General features: G+C 32.8%; 1 protein-coding gene across 4 annotated transcripts in view; it reads right to left on the bottom strand.

The window, feature by feature from the left end:
- The window catches only part of LOC123555048 (GTPase-activating Rap/Ran-GAP domain-like protein 3), a 160,042-nt gene that overhangs the window by 88,225 nt on the left and 53,293 nt on the right, over nucleotides 1–18,524 (bottom strand). The window contains exon 1 of one of the 4 annotated variants that reach the window (XM_045345628.2): nucleotides 13,435–13,889. The exons of the other annotated variants lie outside the window; for them this stretch is intronic. Coding sequence (XP_045201563.2) covers nucleotides 13,435–13,619 — 185 coding nt within the window. The 5' untranslated portion in view covers nucleotides 13,620–13,889. Of the gene's footprint in view, nucleotides 1–13,434; nucleotides 13,890–18,524 lie in introns of those variants that run through there. 4 annotated transcript variants of the gene reach the window in all.

Consider the following 18,524-nt stretch of genomic DNA (forward strand, 5'->3'; position numbering starts at 1 on the left):
TTCAATAATTACTTCAGGTATGTATTTCAGGCAAATATGAAAAATAGTGCTCTATTGCAGACATAGAGACCACTATGTGTAAAGAAAATTGTAACATTTTAGTAAAATTTGACTGTCAGAAATTGCCATTATTCGCAAAAAGTATAATGTTCCCGTTTCCATGGTAACCAGAGCTGATTCATATCTTTTCCCCCTTGATTCTTCATATATGGCTTGAATACTAAAAAGGGTGCAAATATGAAGTAATTCTGAGACTATGAGTTTCCGACCCCTTCTTTAATTTTTTGGTTCTTACAGAGAATTGGTCTTAAATTGTTTTATGAATAACAAATATACTTAAGTAAAATAAATTTCTTGCCTAAGTAATACTTAAGTAAATAATCAATTTCTTATACTTAAGATGCTTTATGAATACGGCCTCTGATAGTAAGGCAATGAATATAACAGAAAACGTAAATTTTACTTAGATAAGTCATAATTCTCGTCCATTTTTATTTCTAAAACAGTACTTAGTACTTTGTGCAGCATTCAAATAAAAACATTCAAAAGCACATCGTGTCCATAATTGAAGTCTGGTGGATAATAAACCTGTGATTTAAGGTCCTCTGCAGCCAAATAATTTTTACTAAATACCAATTATTAATTAATAATTAATTAATTAATTAATCAATTAATTAATTTTAAATACCAATTAAAGAGTATGACCCAGTTTGTCTGAAGTATTCAGTAGTACAATACAACTCTTTCACGTTTAGCTAGACCAAAGTTAGAGTGAACGAAATTTCAGTTGTGACGTGAAAAGAACAAAACAATTCAATAACCTCTGTGCTAATATTTACACACTGTTATAGAACCCATCTTTATCTTGATTCAAACGACTATTGTTAGAACGTATCTATAAAAGCTATAAAGCAATATTTTGTCAGCTAGCATAAATATACTAAGTTCATCCATCAGATAATGGTAATAGTCACTAGAATCACGGTAGACCTCTGACATGCAGGCAAGAAATATACTTCAAATACGCATAATTTACTTCTCTTGCCATTAGCTGGCAGGATAGACTGTGGAAGAGTCATGCGATCTTAAACACAAGTTCCTTTCCGTTGTTCTCAGCAATGAAATGACATTTTTATAGTCCCTGAGAAAAAGATGTTATTACTGCTGACACTAGGTTTGGTGAGACATGATCATTTCAAAGATATATCAGGGACTTCCTGATTCAATCACGTGTAAATTACGGATCAAGTGGTACGAACAGACAGGACAGAAAGAGATTGATATCACACGTAATCTTTTTTATCAGACTGATATGAAGTGTCTTTTGCTGATGATAGTATGGTATTACTGTGCGTTTCCGTAATTTGTACCAATATAGTTATTGCAAATATCTTTACTACTACCATTTAAACCTACTTAAACCTAAATATACATGGTAACCATTATAATGCTGTACACAAATCTTCAAATTAGTATTGATTAAAACAAGTCATACATTCTCATGAGTTTAATAGTGTTGTAACATAAACAATAGCATAGCAAATATTTCCAGGCAGATAACAAGGAATAATAGATTTAATAGTGTGCAACTAGAGTTAATATAATTAAAGAAATCTAACTGGTAACCAGTTATGTACCTTTTTAAACTACATGTAATACTGATTTTATCATCTGTAAAAATGTTTTTTTTTACAGTTCCTTTTCTTTAATTTGATATCACAATATTCATAATTTCTCTCTGACAGAGGACTTGTTAATTGTGCATGAAATTTGCGAAAGCAATCCATTATTTCTCCACAAACTCATCAAATCAATAGTATTTCTTGAAGCGTTTCAAAATCAACAGTGACAACTTGTATTTGCTTGCTTAATGGTTACGCTTAAAAGTCATCTCTTTTAATTCCATGTGATGATTCTATGTATTCTGATCAAACAGTTATCATTTACTTCAGAAAAAAAGCGGCAATAATCGGTTTTTAACTTAAAATAGTAGAATTTTCACCTAGACATGTTGTATTTTTATGACTTAACAAGGATATGTCCAAATTGCTTGCTAACTAGTATCTTTGATGAAATACAGACACATTTTGAAGAATTCTGTTTATTTTAAATTGCGCTCCAGTTTGTTTGATACTTCATTATCATTTATTTATTATAAAAGATTTGCAAATTTGTTTTAAGGATAAATGGTTCAGTGTACATTACTATTAACGATTGGTATTTCATCTACCGTTTTAAAAATCGAAGCAAACACTTGTATATATTTGCCTTAGTTTTTCCCTGAATGTCTAATTTAAATGATTTACCGATTTCCCATCAAGCAACCATGGTCAAGCGTTCCCCGACAATGAATTTCATTTTTTTCTGACACAGTTGTGTTTCATCAAACGTTCTTAAAATTCCATATATGTACGAATATGTTTGTTAAATCGTATAATATTTGAGATGATAATATCATATATTGAAATTTTCTGATCAGACTTATATAATGTTGGAGTTTTATGCAAGTTAATTCATCACTTTAATGTTTCTTCTTTCACAAAACAAAAATGAAGAACAAAACGTTGTTGACAGTCATGGTATTGTTTCATGCATAAGGATTACTATGCTGCCATTTAGTTCTATTTAATTCTCTAGAGAAATTATCATTCTCACAGATTGTGACAATTCACGTCAGTATAACATTGTTAAGATAATTAAATAAATAATCAGATGAATTAGATAATCTGGATGTGTTATGAAAATTGAGCAGTATGATTTTTTTGGTATGAAGAATAATTATATATATGCACACAATATATAACATAGTTATGAAGCTGAATCAGACGGAATAACATATCAAACACAAAGGAAATAATTTTTAATATATGACTGTCAGCTGGTCAGTCTTTTATGCATTATACATATATCCTGTTTCAACAAATTAAACACTTCCCGCCAACCTCCATATATTAGTTACAATATCGATGTCACCGAACTCGCAGAACATTAAAGAAAAGCGAAATGAGGTAACTCGTTTTCGAAAGATAAAAAGCCTAACTGTAGAAATTTTCATAAAATAGATTCCATATAAAACAAACGTAGACGTTAGTTTGTCAAGTTATATGTGGAAAATGTCATGTAAGCATGTCCTGTATTTCCCAAACTGTATTCAATTCAGTGACGTAAGGAAATCTTCTGCATTAAGTTTCCCCTTCGGCTGTTGCTCTCAGAGGTACAATATTTACTACGAGGGCGCCGCTTATTTTTTATTGATATTAACCTAACGTAAGATGCTTTTCAGTTAGTCATACAATCATGATACTATGGCTGGCAACATGGGATTTATAAATGCGAGGCAAAGGTATCATCAAAGACTTTGTAATTAAATTAAGGAATACTAGATGTTTTATGTATATATTAAGTCTGCAGAAGCCCGAGGAATTATTGATGACCAAAACCTACGGTGGAGGTCACCAACATATCCTACAGACGTTATTACACAAAACTAATTTGTAATATGGCTTTTCTTGCATAAAAAGTAGGACACGAAGACTTAATATAAATGTTTCAGAGTCGGCAATGACTTTACGATTCCAGTACAATTTTATTTATCATCTTGTTGTTCTTGTATACATCCATAACCAGAGCACACAAACCAACAACACTATTTAACGTTTTAAAAAGATTTAAAAGGTTTTTATTTCTCTTTATAAGCAACCACACTCTTGCATATCACTTAAAATGGGTAAGTAGGAGTACAACCTCTAGAATTATATTTTTACACATCAATCGACAAGGTTGATAAGTCATGTATAGTTTTAATATGGAGCGCTACTGTATTGAATTACAAAGTCATTGTGTGACAGAGCAGGTTTCATTATAGTGTTTCAATTTTTAGAAAATGTGTTTTATGAATATTCACCAAATGAATGGAAATATCGTTTCCAGTTTTCCAGTCTGATTTTCTTGCCTTTCCAGAGAAAATTTTACCCTTAATAGAAATGGTTGATTTAATGATTGAATTAATCTTACAATAGGAAGTAAAACTGAATGGTATGTACTTCTAGATGAAGTCATTTATGTTTTATGGATCGGTTAGACAATTTGGTAATATTTCATTGCAAAAAAAGCACTGATAAAGTTACGAACGCCCACATAAAGTACTTTCCTTCCTCAACACCTGGTATCTATTTCTCAGTTCTTTATTGAAGATATTTCTTGTTGCAGTAATAATAACATTTATAACTAAAAAGATAAGAAAAGAAAAGGCCATAATAGGAAATTTAATAGAACATAAAAATGTTGCCATATAATATGAGAAAAGTATTAATCTCTCAAAATTAGATTTAGCAAGTATTTCACATAGGGAGTGGGTTTTGAAATGCTGATCTTTCACTTTTTTAAAAATTATTTTGTTCTTTCGAATCTATCTGTCCGTCAGTTACATTTTTCGTGTTTGCTCATAATTTTATAAACATGATTTTTTTTATATTTCTCTGCATCGCTCAATATCTTACAAACATATCTTGATAATCTTCCAAATATGATTTTAACACTACTAGGCATCACTCAATATCGTACAAACATGATTCTTATATTACTAGGCATCACTCGATATCTTACAAACATGCTAGTTATAAAACTAAGCATCGCTCGATATGTTATAAATATGATGTTAACACTCCTAGACAAAGAGATCAGTTTATGTCGTGTTAACAGTGGATCATAAATTAATCACCAGTTCTCTTTCTGGTACAATTATTGACTGATCTCCCTTTGCTCGTCACGACCACGTAAACTTTGATAGCTGATTGTTCTGATGACGACACTCGGTAATACGCATTCATTCAGCATACGACAGTAACATTCTTGAAAATTATAGGACATAGATATATAGTACGATTTTTCGAAAAAAAAAAACCAGCTAGACTCAGTGCATTGACCCGTTCGTCGGGGTCGGCGTCCGCTTCCAATTTTATTACGTTTTGTATGTAAGCTGGTTTCTAAGCAACCGCATGTGGGAATGAATCGACACATGCATCTACTCCATAAAACTCATTTCTTGCTCCCAACATTCTGTCTCTTTTTCAACTTTGCAAGTTTTGGTTCTGTTCAAGCTCCCCTAAACAAATCATGAAAATGTTGTGGTACTATATAGTTGCCACTTTGTCTTTCCGTTCGTTCATTCATTTATTAGTCCATCGTTCGTCCATCGTTTGTCTGGATTTTTTGTCTGGAAAACTCGTCCTACAGTTTTCAAGGGTTCTGGTCCAAACTGACAGAAGAGTATACCAAGAAAGTGATTTTGTGCATATTGTCCGGTCAATGTATCTTGTCTAGTTTAGGAGGTACGGTCCTTCGAAATTTTATACAATGCTGTATTATAAATCTTGGCCGGATAAACACTTCACAATTTTCATGAGATTTTTTCCAAACTTACAGAACTAACCAGCTATGAATTGAACTTGCACATACTGCTAGGATGTAAATGGACCATGCCTGATTTCAGAGTTAAGCCCTTTAAAATTTACAGACTGTTGTATCATGCGCAATGATAACATAAGGATTGTTCTTCACTGTGATGGTTAGCACAGATTTACTATCTCTGTTTTACCTTTTTAACACTAATTGCCATTAGACAACCAATCAAGTTTTGTTATTCTTTTTGTATAAAAGCTGATATCACAAAAAGGGGGAAGTTGTATAACTCTCACTAACATTTTAGCAATTCATTTGCCCCTTTGTTGTTGTTAAGACATTTTAATAATTCATTTAACTCTGTTCAGCTTTAAGGTTTTTAAATAGTCGAGCGTTGCTGTCCTCTGACTGGCTCTTTGTTGCCAACCTAAGAAGCTGGTATAGCTCAAATGTTTATTATACATATATTTTAATATTGTCAATATTTCATTGACAACTAGACCGCGGTGGGTTGTTCTAGCCTCGCCAGGTATTTAAAGAGCTCCGTCCTATAAAAAAGATATAAAAACAAACGACATTACCGATCGGTATCTGAACTTGTTGTTTATATCTTTAGCAAGAGCTTTATATAAATTAAGTGGTTGCTATGAAGTCTACAGAACAGGATACAGACAGAAAGCATAATTGACAGTCTTAGTTTTTTATCCTTGATGACAATTGCGGACAAGTGAATGCCATGTTTCCATTTAGCTTTAAGCCTGTAGAGTAATAACTATTGTGACAGACTGTGGCATTTCATGTCGCTATAACATTGGGCTTACAGTTAAAAGGAATGAGAGGAAGCAATACTATTAACACTCCGGCAAATAAGTATATATAGACATAATAATGAGCCGCGCCATGGGAAAACCAACATAGTGGGTTTACGACCAGCATGGATCCAGACCAGCCTGCGCATCCGCGCAGTCTGGTCAGGCTCCATGCTGTTCGCTTTCAAAGCCTATTGGAATTGGAGAAACTGTTAGCGAACAGCATGGATCCTGACCAGACTGCGCGGATGCGCAGGCTGGTCTGGATCCATGCTGGTCGCAAACCCACTATGTTGGTTTTCTCATGGCGTGGCTCATATATTGAGACGTGTTATGAAGGTAAATATGTCTTAGAATACACGCAGATAAGCACAGATCTAGTAATGCTACCCAATGGTAGTTCAGGGGGAGTAAGGTGTAACTGCATCGTGCATCGTTTGGAGCAGATTTTAACTGCATTTATTGTTTGCATGACATTTCAAGTGAAGTAGTGTATAAGTGAATTTACTAGTTGGCTTGCACAGTCCGGGAGGAGAGATTTTTCACTGTACTTACTGTTTGCCTGTACAGTTATGGTGGAGCAGATTATAACTGCAGTTACTATGTGTCGTTTTATAAATACCATGTCAGTTTTACATACTATAATTTATTCAAGCCTTTCAGTGGATCGTGAACGTTTTAGACATTTTTCGCTGTAAAGGCGACTTTCCAGCATTTCATGGTTGAGGGAGACTTCCAGGTGCCCTTCCGAGTATGTTTTGCACAACGAAAATTCAAATGAGATATACTAAGTCAGTCTTATGAATATCGCACATATTACTTGCACAGTATTTAAACAAATATTACAGCATTCATTCAACGCGTTTCATAAGTACTTAATCCTCTTATGTAAGGTGTGTATATGATGTACAAAATTACCATAACACTTTGAGATGCAGAACTAAAACAAAGCAAAACACAGTACAAATGTAGTTGGTATGCATATAATCTCTATTAATATTGAATTGTATATACAGTCAAACCTGTCTATTAAGACCACCCTTTGGAGAGCCAAAATGTGGTCTTTATTGGAAGGCGGTCTTTATTCACAGGGTAAAATACACTGTAAATGTTAAAATGGTAAACAAATTATGTGGTCTTTAGAGCCAGATGGTCTCTGTTCAGAGGTGGTCTTTAACACAGGTTTGACCGTATTGTATATGTATATGTGCTGAACAAAACAGTTAACTCGCCATTAAATTAAGCATAGATCAACATGTTAATAACATGTCAAAATATTATATATTTGGAATCGCGCAGTTATAATTCAATTCATTTTTCTACCACACCCAATTTTTAAAAGTACATTAAACTTACATTGTAATAAACAAGCGAATAAAATTTATGAAAATACTGAGATGCAGCTTTTGCCTTTTTCGCTATGAAATGTTTAAATATGACAAAAATATCAAATGCTCTCTCTCCGTTCATAGTAAATTGACTCGTATGTGTAAAATATATACCTGTGTGCTTATATGCATACGTGCGTATATGTAGATATTTTCAGTGTTTTCGACAGTAAACCGAAATGAAACGTGCATTCAGGGCATTAAGATGCACAATGCTAAAACTGTTTATATACATCACGACGTCATATGATTTTGTTTTTTAAATTTGCCGGTCATTATGTGAAATCGTGGGATGTAACGTGATGGTAGAACGTTTGTCTTGTGAACAGCCGCCGCTAGTTGACCAGTGTGTCGAATCAGAGATCTTAGACTCCAGTTGTATGTAGTATGCAACATGGAATCTATTAAAAGACCGTGGGAGGAAGAGAAAATAAAACTTTAAATATATAGAGAATATTATACGAGTGTCTTTTCACAATGAGTTTGTTAAAATAATATAATGCCAGGCTCTTCGAATGTGAAAAGACAAAAATGTAATATTCTATTTATCGCATGATAGCTTTTTCTGTCGAAATGTGGGAACTCCTTCATTCTTTGATAATTTTAGACCAAGTCAATAGGACAAACGTGTCCAATAGTTGAAACGACGTCAACGTCAGAATGTTATTTCCCCCAAATTATGTTACGGCTTTATTTCACTCCCGAGACGTCAAAGTTTTACAATTTTAGTTTGAGCATCAGGTAAATGTTCAATGATTATATTAATTCATACAAAATATAAACTATAAATCCGCGACTTATTTCTTAATAATAGTTAAACCCTAATTAAACATAGCAATTGAATTTTCCCTAAAAAGCAATGCTAAAACTCTCGTTTAAATGTTTAAAATTTTCATTAGAATTTCCAACATTTATTATTTAGATTTCATATAGTTATTTAAAAGTGTATTTTATTTATAATGTCTACGTACCTTAAAGCTCTCTGCCTATAAAACGCATCCAGGCTTTGTTGTGAAACATCATGGTTATGTAAAATAGCTGGTAACTTTCTCTCATTCATATTTTGACGGAACCGGAGAAAAGAAAGGTGCGGCTTTTCATTCACTGATTGCGAACGTGCTCTGAATCGAGATTTCAAGCAATCCATTTTTATTTTATGAAAAAGTTAAGTTTTAATTTTTCCCAAGAGTAAAATCCTGGTACATTACGAACTGTTCGTAACATATGTTGACTTATCATAGCTTGTTAGATGCCTGCACATCTCTGGCACATAGTTATAATGATAAGTTATGATATCACGTGTCAAATATTGGATGTATCAGATATCGATGCCTTGCATTAGTTACATAAATAGTAAATAGGTGTCCACTAATTGAAAGAATCTGTTTATCGCGATTTTCTTGCTAACGTTTTACCATCTACATCTCAACTAATGACGTTTCGACATTCCAGGCTGAAGTTTCCTGAGCGAAATTGATTTTTTGATATCAAACTCAAGATTTGAAACGAAAGGCTGCGTGATATCTTTTTTCACTATAACATCTATCAAATTCATGCCGGTTTCCATTTTCAAAATAATTTATACTCCGAAAGCAATTTAATAATACAAGAGAAAACATTATTATATTAAATGAGTTATTTGGAATCGGTATCCAATTCTTTCTTTTCTGCGGTGAAAGAGATGAAAGAATATAAAAAAGCAGGTTATAAGACTTCCGACCGACAGATCTATAGAATCTACCTGCAGTTAATTGATTTCACTTTATGATTTAAGCGGCAGATTATATCTGAATAAGTTCAATAGATTCATTTCAAATTAATGAATTCGGTTAATATACTTGCCAAGTCAAAGGAATTTTAATCATTCAGGATAATATGGTCAATTGATTGGTAGCAGCCGGGATGATTCTTTATCTTGTATAGAATTGTATATCAAATGCAGATATAGTCACCTCTGCGAATTAGTTCGTAAATAACTTATAAGTATTGACCTGTTTAACTGACAGGTCAGTAATTGGATTCAGAATTGTCATTTTTCTGAAAAAAGAGTTAACTTACGGAGCAAAAATGTAGTTTTTATTTGGAAATGGTATTATTTACGACATGAAGATGAAAGTGTATAAATTATATGAAATTACAAATGAAATTGCGTAATTTTATAAGGAGATGAGAATTATAAAGTGTCACTATCCTCTTTAAGGCTATTCATTCCGTTTAAAAATGTTTTATCTTCGTCACCGCAATACACTGATACGTAAAATACAATATGAATGCCTGCACAAAGGATTGAGAACAGACAGGGACAACAAAGGATCTAAATATTTGACACGCTAAGGAAACACACCAGTAAATAGTTAAAAATATCATACCAAACAGGCGGTACGTGTATTTTTTACTCATATCATATTAGTAAAATATTGATATGATTACTGGAATATCACCAAAATAAGCTTTTAGCCATAACAACTGAAGAGTGTTGCCCTTGAGTGATAATGGCCCTGGCAATATGATAATAGCTCGAGGATTTAAGCCCGAAGGCTAGTATCATCTTCCAGGTCTACTATCACTCAAAGACACCGCTCTCCCATATATTTATCTATGTATTACATGTTTACCTATGATGCAGTAAAGAAAAGTTTAGTGTTACATTTTAATTGGTACTAGCATCTACTGATATAATAATTTTAGCAAGTAGCAAGTTTGTTTAAAGTTCAAATACCTTTGCAGTTTTAGTTTGTTGCTTATAGTAGTTCATATTGAAAATAAGTTACCTCGCGATAAAAACCCATGACGTTGTCCTTCATAGTTCAAATGTATGTTATTTTGTCTGTAAGAAACGTAATAACGTCCTTTCTGTTAACAGACGTAAATCCCCCGCGCTTACGTCATGGTCATGGGGCCTATCATTCATTAAGCAACACGATAACTTGATAACTTCCGGCATAAATTTGTTACTATTTATAATTACTCATGAAACAAAATGAGTTTGTACACACAAGAAAATGATAGTACACTACTGTAGATATACTGTGACATACTTTATATGACGACATAGATAAAGAATGAATGCTTTTCAACCTGTCTCACATTAAGTGACATTAAGATCTTCAGTGGCAGAATACAAATACCGCGATAAAACTTCTACATAATTACTTTTACATTAATACATGTACCATCTATTGCAATGATAAGATATTCTAGGATCTTTTTGTACCAATAGTGTTGCTCTCAGTTACATAAAATATGTATGAATGTCAATTATATACTAGTATTATGTTATATTATAATGCATATATTATATCAACCATGGACTATTGCAGTACTGTATGGGGGCTTGCCTGTAAATCAGATACTGATAGAAAATATAATATACAAAAGGGCAATTCGTATAATAACGAAAAAATGTATCGCAAGGAGAGTGTTCAAAAATCTGAATCTGCTCACTTTTGAAAACAGATGTAGTTATCACATGGCTGTACTGGTTTTTAAATGTGACCATAACCCTGTACCAAAATATATGTCTGAATTATTATCTTTTGCTCACAACGACAGATGTAATCTTCTTTCCTCGTCACGTAAAGATCTTTCTTTGCTGAAGCTCCAGAAAAACTACTTGAAACAAACATTCTCATTCAAAGCCACATATTTATGGATTTCAGTTTCCATCAGATATCAAACTGCAAGATTATCTATTAACATTTAAACGAAAAACAAAGGATTATTTATTACAAGAACAACGTTTACTAATACTTAGATTTATTTATTTATTTATTTATTTTTTATTTATTTTTTAATCTTCATCAATTATCATGCATTTTTGTGACAAAGGGTAGCTTTTACATTTTATGATGTTGACGGATGTATGTACATGTATGCAAATGAATTACACTGATTTATCCTCCTGGTAAAATCACTTCAAATCGAGTTTGTTTTTAAAGTGTGTTTGTCGCATAAATTGTGCTACTGTTACTCTTATTGTTGTAGATACTGTGTTTTTACATTTATATAGAAAGTCATATTGGAAATAAGTTGTATGTATACTATGTACTCTTAATATGTCACCTTCTTAAAATAAAGTTATTATCATTACTATCATATTATTATTATTATTATTATTATTATTATTATAGAATATATTAAGTTAATATCAGAAGTCTTAATGGACAACATCATTATCAGAGATAATATGTCTGGGTAAAAATTATATAAGGAAAAACAGATAAAAACAAGAATTACAACTGACTGTAGTTACTATATTTTCGCTTGAAAAATGTCATAAATATGAGTTGACAATACACAGCTTCAGGAAAGTTAAAATGGAAAGAAAGTTGTCCGAGTAATAACAGAGTTGAACAAGAGAGATGATTAAATGTAATGGAACTGTCAGAAATATAAAGTTTCATTTATTACACAAATTCGAGAAGGAATTTGAACAAGAACTGGGAAAAAAAACCTTTATATTAATATTCAAGAAAATAAGAGATTAATCTATTGAAATTTAGACAGAATTCAGAATTCAAATACTTTAATATCGGATTGATTTATGGTAAAATATTTTTCGTGCGTTTAATGACAAAATTATGTAGCTGTTCCATCTCATTCCAACGACGTCAAACATGTAATTGAAGATTCTGTGAGTTAACTTTTTAGTATTATAGCAAATGTTAATAAATCAACCAGTGATATGAAATCAGAAATCGCAAAACTCTTAAGTCAGTTTCATTTAAAAGATACAGTTTAAGGTATTTTTAAACTATGTAAACAATTTAGCTTTTATTCAATTAATCTGCTCTATTTCCCGAGTCAAACTAAATTTTTATGTGTTCCATACTTGCTGGTACAGGCTCTATGGGTAGAGTAGTTGTAGTGTGTAGTATTTCCTTTTTTTTAAAAAATAATAAGTGATGGCAACATTACCAGGGGGTTTGAACCTCTATATGCAGCCCGTCTGGGCGTACCATGTAAGGCTTTAAGCACTGGTATCGGCAATAGGGGTAAGATAGCCTCAAGGGGAAGGGTGCGGTCATGATTGTTTGTTTCCTTATTTTCCTGATTATTTGTTCATTTCCTGATTTGTGCATTCCATTTCTCTGACCCCCACTATCCACGATATCATTCATTTGTGTATTCTGTTCATTCTTCCCACTCATGAGTTCTCAGACATAATAAGTTTCACGAAAAGTTATTCTTATATACATGTGTAAAATACTCATTATTCTCTATACATCTTCTTTTGATTGCTTTTTATTTAGTTTATTTAGTGGCATTGCTTTCGTTTTATTCTCTTTTTATCTAATTAGTTATGTATGATTCATATGACAATTCTGTCGGCGGTTTTGCCCAGGTGCCCGCCCGTGATGAAATAATACCTGGAGGGAAATGTTTGTTACGTACATGCATAATACTACAAGCACACCTACAGACATGAAATCACAACCTGTCTAACATCTTATACAATTATATATCTAAAAATAATTACTGCTTTACTCGTTTTGTGACGTTTTAGAACAGTTGTTATGACACATTTTTACAACCGAATTTTAGACTTAATAACAGATAAATAGATTGACCATTACTTTCTAAAACTCATCCATATAAGACACGTTACAGCAATACCGTTGTACTGCTAATTTTATCTTAATTTTTAAGCTTAACTTGCAATCTGGTGACACATTCATAGACATGTATAATATGGCGGATGACGTCCTAGAAAGCGTTTAGCAAACTGTTATTGTAACTGTCACAGAAATCTACAAATGTCTGACCTGTTGTTTCAAGTTACATTAGGAGCTTAATAAAACAAACTAAAAGTAATTTAGATAACTTTATACACGTACCTTGTAGTTTTATTATAACTGTCCTTCCAAGTATATCTTCGTTCAAGTTTTGTCGGGCTATAATTGGAGAGGGTAGGTTGACTACCTGCTAGCCTTTCCCGGTTCAAAGCTAGAGACCGTCTTTCCTTCAAAGAGTAGGACCGCGCATGCCCATGAAGACGAAGACGAATCTTAATGTTATCCATTATTGGAAAATAATAGGACTTGTTACAAAATACAAACTATTTGAAAAACGACATATTAAAATGTACAATATTACATGTTTCTTATTTTTCATCTATCCTTCTTTTATGTCCTTAAACCAATGTAAACTCAACACAATTAAATTCCATAGAAATAGTAGAAATACAATACAACTATTTTGAAATAGTTTGATTTTTATAACATAACCTTAAAATACTATTACATGTTTGACATTTAGTGTTAATACAAAACAATCTGAACTCTCAATAAACAGCTTCCGAGTGTTCATATCATATGTGAGGGGCGATACTTGTTTCAGTTAATCAAATAATCAACACAGTTTGTCTTTCAAATTATGTTAATGTAACGGTTTGTTCTTAAGATTCAATAGAATACTTGTCTAACTCTACAGAGTAGGGGAGCTTTTAGAGACAGTTAATCATACTGAACATTTAGTCATGACTTAGAACTGAAATGCACACGTATCAGCCGAAATATGAAGAAATAAAACATCAGAAACGACCCATTCTCTCCACTTCATGTCCGGAAGTACTACTGAATACTACGCTCGCAAAGCAATCTGGGAAATTGATGTAATGACTAATATGTACTATAAACGAGTTGACGATAAATGTGTACTATAAACAGGTTTCAAGCAAGTGTTCACTGCGAAAAAACAAGAATTTCAAAGTAATTAGAAAATGTGTCTACTATAGCACTCTTTAAAAAATGAAAGGGTTATTGCTTCAATCCATACTTTACGTATATACGGTATTAATTAGGTAGTTCAAAACACTGAAATGTAGGGTGATTACTAAGTAAAGGAGTCAAATCTCCATTTCAATTATTTTTAATTTATAATTATTTTAGTTAGTTAACATCACCGCTGTGTACACAGTTGCCCCAGCTTTGTTACACCGGTCAGTTAAGCTTGTGTACCCCCTGTCGGATTACATCATTGACGTGTACATTTCCGTCAAGAAGCAGCATTACTTATAGCATCGCTTTTGCTTAGTATCTTCAAGCATTTTAGCACTTCATAGTTACATTGTCTCCGTGTTACATTGCCTCCGTGTTACATTTATGTTTACCTTGGGTAAGGTGAAACTTTGATAGAACACAAAGTAAACTGTTATTTGTCTATGTTGTTTCTTGTTCTATTGACCCCAGACAAAAATCACCCCGTGTAATTTTATCCCTAACCAATTTATACAATATATGATGTAGACACACTTAATATAACAAGGATATAGTGGAGAGGAGATTGCATCTAATATTTGAATTATGTGGAGAAATATTAGATGATTTGATAACGTAAACTGGTAATATAAAGCAAGGAGTGTGCATTGTTCACGTCAGCAGGAACACTCCACTTGACTTGTGGAAATCAACTTGATATCTGTCTGGTACATTACTGAATGATGTACTCTAAGGTAGATCTGCACGTTGGATCATCTTTTTTCTTTGTACATTGGCTATGCGGAATCTGATTAAACCCTAAGTTTTCAAATATTCAGTATATACATCTATGGGATAAATCACAATTTTCATAACATTTTCGCGAGTAGAAATTTTTCTACACTATCAATTTTAATTAAACTTCTCACAGTTGCAAATAAACATATGGCCTATAATATTATTAAATAAAATGTATAGATCAGTGTGCTTGGTTTTGAGGTGTTTGTCCATGATTAAATAGGTCCGCACAATTCAAGCTGGTTTTAAGACATTATTTTGAATTACTTAACGTATCGGTTGTTTTAATATCATATTTTAACTTTAGAAAGATGGTACTTTATCATTGTAGTAAATTTACTCATGACTTTAATGAGTATTCATGATTTTCATTTCCGTACGCCAAATCTAGGCTTTATTCTACGTTATCCGGATAAATGACGTTACATCATCACTTCCGGTTTATCAAATGTGCAGAACTACCTCAATGAATGATGCAATCTTAAATGATCATGATCGGAAAATATAGCTGTAATGACAGACAGAGTATACGCTGTTCAAGAAATCTATCTGTAGCATTCTTTAAAAAGTTTCAAGACTAAAATGACATGTTGAATACTGTAAGGAATATTATATGATCAGCAATGTCGGTTCATCAAAGTTTTTTTGCTCTGTTGGATTTAACGTCTCACCGACGACACAGCTACAAGTCAAAAGGCCACTTTTCCAGTTTTTGACGGTTTAGGAAAACCACAGAGAGGCTCGAATCTATATCTGTTAAGGGTAAGTGATTTAAAGTTAGCAACTTAACCACTCGGCCACATAGGCCCAACATCAAAATCTTCAAATCACAGACCATGTTCTTGTTAGAATCATAAACGTTTTCCGAAGATCGAGTTGTCTAAATTTTGGAAGCACAACTGCCCTTTTACATGATGTATGAGTTAAGCGTAGCATGCACACTATACAATTTGAACGAATAAGATCAAGTTCACTATGTCAAGATTGCACTTAACAATGCCAGACTGACGCCATTTTTTTGACCGAAATAAGTGGCCGGAAAAATAACACTTAGATAAAGCTCATCTGTCTCCTTAACCACCACTTAAAACCATCATTCACAAGCATCAGTTTTACACTACACAATGCCTGTCACAATGCCTGCACCACTGTCTACAATAGGAAGTCGAATTTGAAATAAAAGTATAGATACTTTTTATTAATAAACAGCAATTCAATAGTCTTTGTTATTAACAATGTCACTTACAATTAAATAGAGTCGTGTATCAAAACAGACAGAATCGTTGCGGTTTCTATAGAAAATGGGCACTTAGTGGATTGTCTTTGGCTTCCAATGTATGGGAAATAACCTCTTCTGCTCGTGCCAATACTTTCATTGTCAGAGTTAACCGCTTTCTTTCTAGCATCTCTGGCCAGACATAAGTTCTGCTATACAGTGTTTGCAAGTTGATTCTAAAAGTATTGGTTTTTGCCCTGGTATTTATGGCAGCCTTTGTACTCACAACATACGTAAAATTGTTATGCAATTATTAAGCTGTTGTTCTATTGCCAGATAATATAGATGACAACTATTCCAACTATAAACTACTGTTACAGTCCCAGACATGCCAACAATAACGTTAAACTGCTGTAGTAATACATAGATACGGTCAAATTATGATTCTATAGAGTTTTGATTTTCCTATTCTTGTGTAATCTACTGGGATGTTAACTTAATAGTAACAAGTAACATAAGTATCATAGCCGTGTTATGGTAAATGTTTTAGCCAAGTGAAGTAAAACGCCATGCGTATTAAAAAGTTAAAGACCTGACAAGATAAAATGATACACATAGTTTACCTCTGTATATTACCTTGACATTTTGCAAGGGCAATGGCTCTTACCCGCTACACATTGTCGTGCAGTGTTGCATATGTCTGTAAAGTTATTTTGAGTATCAAAATATAAGAGGTACTTGCAACCAGACTGAGCCGCAAACACAAAAGTAAAAAAAAAAACTTGCTTCCAACCAGTATGGACGAGGAAATATTCACTTAGAGATCAGACAGGGAAATTTTAACATTTAACAAAAAATAAGTCACATCACTTTCATACGGTATCTAATATTTGAGAAAAGATTCCGTATATAACCAACTTCGTTTGATATTAATTTTAATCGACCATGAAGTCAATCTGCAGATTTGTCTTCGGCAAAATTCAGATTAGTCTCAGGGAAATGTGTTCTGACTAAAAGGCTGAATGTATATTATGTCTGTTGTTACTTGTTTAGTGAATGTGACAGAACCTCTAGAGCGTTTGATAATGTGATTCATATTAACCTTTACCCTGTTATTATATTTCTAAAATGGACTTGTCCATGTTATATTTCTAAAATGGACTTGTCTATCATTGCATTTGGGTAGTACCATTTATCATTTAAAGGGGTGTTCACTGAAAAGTTACTGACTGAATAGCGAACAGTGCAGACCATGATCGGCCTGCATGGACAGGCTGATCTTGGTCTACACTGGTCGCAATGGCAGAATCACTTGCCGCCAGCAGGCTAAAGGTTAAATGATTTAACACTTGATCATGACTATATTTGGAACAACTTAATCTCTGGATTTATCTCAGGTTTATTCAATACCATACAATGGTGATTAAGCAAATATGAGGAAATTAAACAGAAATAAATAGAGACAGTTCCATTAATATTGGCTTTTTTGTAGTGTAAATATGACGCCAACTGTTCCTCCAACAATATATCTTCTTGCATGTTTTGTACCAAAATAGAACTTTATTCGTGATATGATTTACAATTCCGTTTGTCCGGTCCAGGCTTTATTCTAATTTTACATATCATCGCTTCTGGTTTTCCAAACTGTAAAACTACCGTAAAACATGTCGTATGCTGTGGAGGCGATCTCAGATTTCATTTGTATTCAAATACATTTCAAGGCAATTTCAGGTCATCATAAAAAAAACTATGTTTTACTAACATTCTAACAATTGTAAGACAACACTCTCCTTACCAAACATTTCTGCATTTTATAGGTTTTGTTTCCGTTTTAATACCCCTGTTATTTATTTTGGAGTAGCACATGTTTTACATATAATATTTATGAATATACATTTTAACTAATTCGAATATCAAGTCTCTCAAGGTATCATGTCTCTCTTGAATCTGTAATAATATCCTTAAATGACGGAAATACAGGAAACTTTCGCGTGAATAACTGTCCTATAAGCATCAACTCAACTCAGTCCGAGTTCAGATACAGCGAAACCTTAATAAAGTTTCTTCATCTTTTTCTTCTTGTGGTTTGATGTTAAATGAAGTATCGCCTTACTGCTTTCAGCGATAACTGAGCTCCATTAATTTGCAGAACAGACAAAATATTTCGATAATAACCATGCTGTATGTCACCGAAGAATACGTAAATATTAACGTG

This window comes from Mercenaria mercenaria, chromosome 15 (genome assembly GCF_021730395.1).
Source record: "Mercenaria mercenaria strain notata chromosome 15, MADL_Memer_1, whole genome shotgun sequence".
NCBI lineage: Eukaryota > Metazoa > Mollusca > Bivalvia > Venerida > Veneridae > Mercenaria > Mercenaria mercenaria.